Source organism: Aptenodytes forsteri, unplaced genomic scaffold, assembly GCF_000699145.1.
Source record: "Aptenodytes forsteri isolate BGI_AS27 unplaced genomic scaffold, ASM69914v1 Scaffold75, whole genome shotgun sequence".
Classification (NCBI taxonomy): domain Eukaryota; kingdom Metazoa; phylum Chordata; class Aves; order Sphenisciformes; family Spheniscidae; genus Aptenodytes; species Aptenodytes forsteri.
In genome coordinates this window covers 2,317,629-2,326,480 of record NW_008794171.1, presented here as the reverse complement: position 1 = coordinate 2,326,480, position 8,852 = coordinate 2,317,629, and the positions used below count along the sequence as shown (strand labels likewise).

General features: G+C 37.9%; 1 protein-coding gene across 1 annotated transcript in view; it reads right to left on the bottom strand.

Moving 5' to 3' along the window:
• Positions 1 to 8,852, bottom strand: part of SLC36A4 (solute carrier family 36 member 4) — a 109,651-nt gene that overhangs the window by 94,990 nt on the left and 5,809 nt on the right. Inside the window, exons 4-5 of the mRNA XM_009282294.1 lie at positions 8,347 to 8,442; positions 6,644 to 6,728 (exon numbers count right to left, since the gene is read on the bottom strand). Of these exons, the coding sequence (XP_009280569.1) occupies positions 6,644 to 6,728; positions 8,347 to 8,442 (181 nt within the window). The remainder of the gene's footprint in view (positions 1 to 6,643; positions 6,729 to 8,346; positions 8,443 to 8,852) is intronic.

Below are 8,852 nucleotides of genomic sequence, written 5' to 3'. Positions count from 1 at the left end.
GTTGGGTTGATGGTTGGACTCGATGAAGAGAGAGGTCTTTTCCAACCTCAATGATTCTATGATTATTCTGCTATATAAGTAGATAAATAAAAGACGAGTAGATGAGGCGCTGAGGAACATGGTTTAGTGGGCATGGTGTGGGGTGATTTCCAACCTCAATGATTCTATGATTATTCTGCTATATAAGTCTTTAGATAAATAAAAAAAGAAAATCGGAGCTCTACCTGAAACAGCCCTGTTTCCTGAAGCCTATCCTATGGACAATTACAGCTTTGTATAGAGAAGAAACATGTGAAATGTTTAGTTAAGTTCCACTTATCCCCTAATAACTGCTGAAAATGCACACGCTTATCCCAGGCAGAGTATTTTAAAGATCAGCTTGCCATTGGGTGAAGAGATTACTGTGAACTGTAACACTGCTAAAGACGGCAGTATTGTCTGGGTGAGGAGGAGGTTTCTGAAATTTACTCTCAACTAGCTATTACTTGCATGGAGCAAAATTTGAAGCCCATGACTTCAAAATTAATATTTCAATTTATTAAAAAAAAAGAAAATTTTGCAAGTTTCAGTTCAACTGTTGACTATCAAGCTGTTTTCATTATGTCCATTATACACAGGTTTTTGCACTCCTAAAATACTTTGGGGGTGAATTTTATGTACACATATACACATGTGCACACGTATATACCATGTAACTGATATGGACACAGTTATACTGATATAAAAGCACAGGAGGACAGTTTATTCCCTTTTGTGGATATATGTATCTTTAAATCAACGTATCAGTAAAGCAGCTTTATCAACATCAGTCAGGGCAGTACCACTTACAGGTTTAGGCAAGGCCACAGGAAATATCCATACCGCAGAAGTGAATTTTGAGACATGACAGAATAGTGATTCTGGACATTGACTCAGAAGAGGCACACCAGATAAGATCCAGCAAAGGTTAATCTTGTAGGAGAGCTAAACAAACAGGCAAGAGTGACTGACAGGTGGAAGAAAGCTGAGTCAGAAAGTAAAATACAAAAATTATAAAAAGGGTCACTGTTCTCCCTCTTAAAGTGGAGAATTGGCTGTGGGAGATTTGACAGTGAAGAGCAGCAGAGGAAAACTCTAATGAAGATGAGATTATACATATTTGTTCAGGTGCAGGCTAACACTACTGTCACTTTGAAAGTGACTAGATTTAAAAAAAAATAATCAGATAACACTTAAAACTTGTAACAGGTTAACAAAATACAAAGCAGCAGGAGGACTTTTTTTTTTTTTTTAATTCTTTCTCATATGCTGTTTAGCTCAGTGCAAGTTTACTGCTGATTGTGTTAGGATGGACTATGACTCACTGTCTAACCTAGTCTCCTAAATATTAGAATCAATATAATCTCAGATTCCTATTCTGGACAACAATCGCTTTCAATCTCCTGCTGCTCTCTCCTAGTGCATCAATGCATACGGCAGTCATGCTGGGCCAAGAACAGCAGACATTATATCTAACTGTCTTTTTCCTAAACAAAGTAACATAATCTGAAATATCATTAGAATATCAGCCAACTTAGACAAATCTTTTCACTTATCCACCCAATGGATCTGTTCTTGAAAAAGGCATACATACATATTCTTTTGTATATGTCACAGAGCCCAGTGACATTATCTGAGTTTTGTTCTGTGCTTATCATGACTGTACCTGGGAGTTCCACAAACATTTCCCTAAACCACATGAGGAAATACCATTGTGGTTTTAGAAAAGAAGTACACAGCCACTGAAGTCACTAGGCATAGTGACTACAAAGGCTAGTGATGTCCCCAGTCACAAGGTGACTTCATCAGAATTCACTTCAGTTATTCAAGCATTAACTTGGTGCAATGTCTGAAACAGCTTTCTTTACAGGAGTGCTTCACCTAATGTCTCATTTACATAGCCCAAGCATAGCATCCACCAACTTCAGCTGTATCTAGGAAGATCAAACACTTGCGCAAATCTGGTTATCAGATTCATTATGTCAGGCACTCAGAAAACAACTAATGCACAACTAGTGACTGCAGAAAATTCAGTTCAACTGATGAACACACTTCTTATAAGAACTACCTCAGAAGCAAGAAATAATTCCGTTTCCTTAGTCTCTTCAACCGAGACCACTGTTTCCTTCCCTGTATCCCAAAACCTGCTCTTTCTGTCATATAGTCTACAGACTTTTCAACATCCAGAGGGATCAAAACAGTAGTCTTTGAACTCACTGGTTGCTCCTAATTCCTTCCTTATTCAGCTCAGAGCAACAGCCAGTACAATACACAAGGCCAGATCTGGCACAAAACCAGTATGTTATCAGGCAGATAAAGACTATATCATAATCCTGTAATTTGGCATGAACAGGCCAAAGAAATGTTTCACAGTTCATTCAGTTCTGGTATTTCATTATTACTCAGTACTCAACTTTCCAACATTTTTAACACTTCTAGTTTTATGCCTAAGTACAATTTCCTAAATTTTGAGAGGTTTTTTCATTTTTACAAAAACTGGAAAAAAAACCAAAATTCCACTACGTAGCATCCCACTGATGGGTCATCTTCAAAGTGCTAAAGATCTAATAAAGTGCTCCCACACAGCAAGAACATGTTTTAATTTTTTAGCTTTATCAGCAAACAATGAGAAAAGGACAATTTTCCAGAGAAATCAGCAAATATTCACAAGCAGAGCAAGTTGCTAAATGCCAAGACTCTTGACTTAAGGTCTCCTGTTGCTCAAGCAGGAAAAGCAAAGTAACTATGGCATGAAAGGGGACCATGCTCCTTTGGGCACAGATTCTTTTTTCTATCCCAGTGTGTTCCTGCTCCAGTCTTGCTGCAGTCAACCCCCAGCTGTTTGTTCCAGTTTCACCATTCCGCTCCAGTTCTAGACACCTTCACCCCTAAGCCCCTTATTTACATGCTGCCAGACTTAACCAGAACTCTTGCCACCAACCTGAGTTTCTTTGGTGCCCCAGAAAAATATTCCTTAGGAAAAGCTTCATTTGAAATTTGATATAACTGGAAATAGGGTCTTGAAGCACAAAGTGTCTGGAAAACACTAATGTAATGCAGCCAACATTGTTATAATCCCACAGACACCAATCAGAAAAGATTTAGCACCAGAAGCAATACTGCATACCCATTAGTGAGAAGGTAGATCAAACATTTCACAGAATTCAAAAGATGAAATAAATATTTAGGCTCACTTGCACCACTGTGTGTCTAACTAAATATCCACCTCAAAGTAATGTGGACTGATGAATATTCCATTCATGTGCCAGAACCATTTTAAAATGCTTTGTCACATCTTAGTTCTCTGAAACAGTAAATACAGTGAAGGAAGAGACTACTAAATTTGGGTTGGTACTAGTTTTAACTAAGAATATCAAAGAAAAGATCTCAGTGGAAGTTCCCACTGGTTCCAGTGGGCTTAATTTGCACACACCAACATGCAAACATCATCAGAAAAGTACGGAGCACAATGCAGAGGTATTGGTCAAGGAGTGGTATTAGTAACATTACTACTATGTTTTTCCTTTATCTTAGTTCCCCACCCCCCATTCCCTCTATTCACCTGCCTCATCCTTCCGTTACCCCAAATAATTAGATTTAAAGCAGTAACAATTTGTGTTCTTTGGTGCCCTCTACGGGACAGATTTCTGCAACATAAAGTTACCAGGAAGAAACCACAGCCTTCTCCCTCTCAGAGGAAAGAGCACAGGACAACCTGAATCAAATACACTTGGAAGTGGGACTTCTGAATTGCTGATGACTTTCATTCATTCACAGGGTACATCATGGGTCTCTGCAGCCACTGCTTTTGCAGAGGTTGCTTTTCTATAACATCTTTCAAACTTTCTACAAGAAAGCAGCAACAGGATTCCTGAAAAGGTTTTGTTTTTTTCAAAATCTACAAAAGCCAAGGTCAGTAAGTGCTCAGTCTTGCCTTTTGCTTAAGGTCAAAACACATACATAGCAACTGGTTGATCAGATATGTATTTGATAGGAAAGGTTTCAATTCGAACTTACATTACAAAGGATGCAATAAAAATCCCCACTTCAGAAGGCCAGCAAAAGAACATCAGACATAAAATAGGATTTTTAGGTATTAAGATAGATTGTGACAGTGGGACTGTAGGTTCTAAGGTTGGGGTTAAGGTCAAAACACATACATAGCAACTGGTTGATCAGATATGTATTTGATAGGAAAGGTTTCAATTCGAACTTACATTACAAAGGATGCAATAAAAATCCCCACTTCAGAAGGCCAGCAAAAGAACATCAGACATAAAATAGGATTTTTAGGTATTAAGATAGATTGTGACAGTGGGACTGTAGGTTCTAAGGTTGGGGTTTTTTTTTTTCCTCTCCCAAGACACAAATTAGAGAGTACCCAGCTTCCAAATACACAAATTTGCCTCGTCTTGACAGGATTTTCATCCGTAGAACTTGGAATATTTTTTAAACACAATATAAATACTCTTCTACAAGGGGAGGAAGAAAACATACTATCTTCTATGTACTAACTGCCCAAGGGGACACTCTTCTTCCTAATTAAAGTAAGTTAAGCTATGCCAAGACACCTTTATTCTACCTTTTGGGTAGAGTTAGAGTCCATGTGGATGACTAATGCTCAGTAACCTGCCATACCTTACTCCTCACCCACTGTACTAATTACAGAAGCACACATGTTTAGACACAGGCCCAGAGTCATCCTCATTAGCTTTATGTCAAGTGACTAACCATAATCTTATAAGCAGAAAACACAGCAGAGTACATTAGTAGAGTTCTGGCATCTTAATAAGCCCATGGAGGAGAGAGCACCACAAGCTCAAAGCGCCTGTGACTCCTGTCTGAGCAGCCAACCTGTGCTGGCTGACCTCCCACGGACCACCTGCTCAGACACACAACCTGCTGACTGCAACTGCCGAGTGTGCAAAGAGGAAGGACCAGCAGACATCAGGGACCCCATCAACAGAAAAATCTCCACCAATGAGGAAAAGAGGAGCTTAGAAGGACTGGTGAGTGAGAGACAAAAACCATGGATGAAAGCAGAAGCAGCTGTCATGAAAGTGACAGCCATGGTTTGGTTTGGTTTTATCAGTGACGGATGGTTGTGGGGGAGAAAAGGGATATCTTATTGAAAAATTTGGGGGTTGTCTGCGAGGTGTATAAGTATTTGTGATTGTGGGGGTTCGCTTGATATTTTTAATTCACTTTTTTCTAAATATGGCATGACAAAATATTTTATTTTTTAGACATCCTTAAATAAATCCACTTGCACAAATGAATCACAGTATTTTTCTAGTAATTAATATTCAATCCATTTAAAAAACATATTGAAATGTGTTTGCATATATTTAATACTACATAGTATATGTGTAACAGTAAAACACATTAAATGCTACGTGAGCAGTGCTATTTAATATTTTCATTAATAACACAGGTGATGTAGTAAGCGGGGTTTAAACATCTTTTCCAGATGGAAAGTGAAAGAATATTAAAGAACAGGATTAAAATTCAACCTTGAGAACTGTTAAAAATCAATCCGGTAAGGAAAAATAAAGGATTCTGTAGGTAAGCAGAAACCATCTGTACAGAAAGAACAACCAGAAGAATTGCCTAGAATGCAGCTCTGCAGTAAAGGATTGAGAGATCACAGTGGATCACAAATCAATCATGAGTTAGCAATGACATGCTCCTGCAAAATGACCATTACACTGAAGTGTCAAGTCTGGAATATGATCTGTAAGACCTGTGCAATAACCCTTCAGCTCTATTGGCCACAAGCAAAACTTCAACTAGAGTAGCATAACCAACTTCAGGGATAAAACTTGAAAAAAAGAGATAGATGTGACCAATTGCAGAGTGTTCACAGAAAAGCAAGAAGCATTATTAGATTCTGTCATGTCTCCCCTCTACTACATAGAGGGGAGATGTGGTAACAATATTCAAAAATATAAAAGGTATCCACAAACAGAAAAGAATAAACTACTTATAGCTAGAACATGAAATAAAGGACTTACAATGCCGGCAAGAAATTTTAAGCTTCTACAAAGAAGCAGCTGTCTAACAGATAAGAAAGCATTGGAACTGACTACTTAGGAGGCTGCAGAAATTTCAATGTCAGGCATTTTTAAGAACAAAAATCAGGATCGGTTTAGATACAACGGATTCTGTGGCAGATGAGACCATTCTAGAAAAGAGAAGAGACTAAACAAGAACCAAAGAAAGATTCCAGTGACATGAAAAGGGAAAAATATGCCCAGGAGGTCAGGGGAAAAAAAGGAAGTCAGCAGAAGGCCTGGCAAAAAAAATAAAATTCAGGGACAACTGGCTCGTAGACCAGTTTCAGCCTTATTTTCTATCATTTCCACAATTAATTTTTAAATTCAACAAACAAATCAGATGGCAGTGAAGCCACACACACTTGCACAAGATCTGAATTTAGTTCACCTTGCACACTGCTCCTTTTTACCAAAAGCTCTTTTGTGGAAACCGTGGTAGAACCCATTCTGCACGCATCTCAACTTCACATTTTATAAGTAGTTCTGTTGGACTTTACAAGGATAGGAAATAAAAGTGAGGAAAAAGGAATCTAAAACCATAACTGTTTCCATACAGTAACATTACTCACTTGTTTCACGTTTTCTGCCAAGAACACAACATAAACGCTACAAAATCCCAGCTGTGTTACCACTAGGAAGAAGTCAACAATATACCTGAGGAAGAAAAAACAAACATACATTATACTTAGGATCCAAACAATTAACCCATCTTTACCTAATACGTAATTACTACTCCTTTTTACAGTAGTCAAAATGCTAGATTCAAATGCCACATTAATCTCATGAGCACTGCAATGCAGGTTCCTCTTATGGCAAAACAGGGTGGGTTTGTATGTGTTTTTTTTAAGGTAACATTGAGTAGGCATTGAAGTTTCTCAAACGAAAAAAAAAAAGGTACTCATATTTTGAAGTCGCATAAAATGAAATTCAAAGACTTAACAATGTGGTACAAATATAAACAACACATATATATTCAATACACATATAAATTCTGCTGGGGTCCGTTAGCCCCTAACACAGCAGTTTTCCACCAGGACCAGAGATTAAATGTCTTATACAGGCTAAGTTACATAAGTTTCAGCAATTCAAGATAACAAACATTTTCACATCTTACTAAGTGGGTCTATATCAATGTATCCAAATACATATTCAGGCACTGTATCTCACTGAAAAAACACTCTAAACTATGGTTCAGATTGTTTTTGAAAAATGTTATACATAATGGTGGCCTGAAGACACACTGTAATGAAACTCTTCACTAGAGTCAGGCATACAGCAGAGATCTGCCGCAGAGAATGGATTTGCTGCAGCACAGTGTCTCTAGAAATCAATTGCCGTTTGTGGCTTGTAACTCTTTGGCGCATTACAGAATTGTCATTATATTTCACTACAAACCAATTTTCCCTCTAATTGAGCTCTACTCCATTCCTACGAAGTCATCACAAAAGGTCTTAAAAGACTAGCTCACCTTTTTCTTATTCGAAACAAAGTAATAGCCAAAACACATGATGCAAGAGGCTGCATCCTTGAAAATAACAGGACCAAAAAAAATTCTTCCTCAAGTGAGGAAAAAAAGTACTTTAAATTAACATTGAACAACATGTCTGAGTTTTTGAATTTCACTGCTGTGCAGTCATACCATAAACTCCATAAACAGATACAGAGCAACAAATGGCAAAGAAAAAATAATGGTCTTTTCCGAAAGAGGAATAACGTATTTAAGGGAGTCAACAAGCTATTAATATCTGCATGTCATTATTGCAAAATATAGTAAATATTTCTCCATTATTTGTATGTTATATTTAAACAGGAATCAAAGAATTGCTTTGTTTCCTTTCAGAATAAATATATTGACGTAATTTACATTTGCAGAGTCAACCTGCTCTAAGAGTGAACTCTGATGCAGAGAAAAGTGTTTACGGTAAAAGAGAATGAAAACTTAAATTACTTCACTACATTAGACAATACAGAATGCATTTCTGGTTATAACACATCTCTTCCTATATTACTAAACAGAATTCTTTTCTTCACAGCTCTTGTAGACCTGAAAATTGGAAAGCCTAACAGAGAGAGACACTCCCCAATCCTCTCATGTCGCCACTACTAGCTGCAGCAAATAACAAATAACGCCGCATAAAAATATTTCAAGCACAGAGAACACATTCTTAAAGCAGGTAACATCCTAGTGAAAAGGAAATCTCCTAACCATTCCAAGTGTGGCCATTAATTTTTAATAACAAATTTATTAAATTAAATTCCAATGCAAACTTACCGTCCCCAAGAAGCTCGTTTCTGAAGAGCAGTCAGGGGCCCCACTTCCATGGCATAACTAACTGTATCACTATACCCCAGCGAGGATTTTTTCATCCTGAAATCAAAGAGTGAAGAAAGAACGGAGTTACTAGAAACTATGAGGGCCTGGATCCCTACCTTGAAAACGCTGGTGGCCTCCCAGGGTTATAATAAGTAATCACCTGTGGCACCATTCTGCGGCTGCTGAATTTGAGAGATATGGTTTGGACTTCTTTCCCCCAGGAAGAGCTATTCAGCACTCTACAAGCATGTGATCCACAATGCTGCTTCCCTCTAATTCAACAGTACTAAATCAGTTTCTTACAGAACAACTTTCTTGATAACTCAATCCAAAATTAGATTCTTATAATACCAGCTTGAGAAATGCATCTCAAATCTCAAAGTCACAAAGAACTTTGGGGAGGTTTACACAGCACCGGGCCTGCTGGTGACAGATGGAGTTCAGCTGTCTCACAGGGGGAAAAG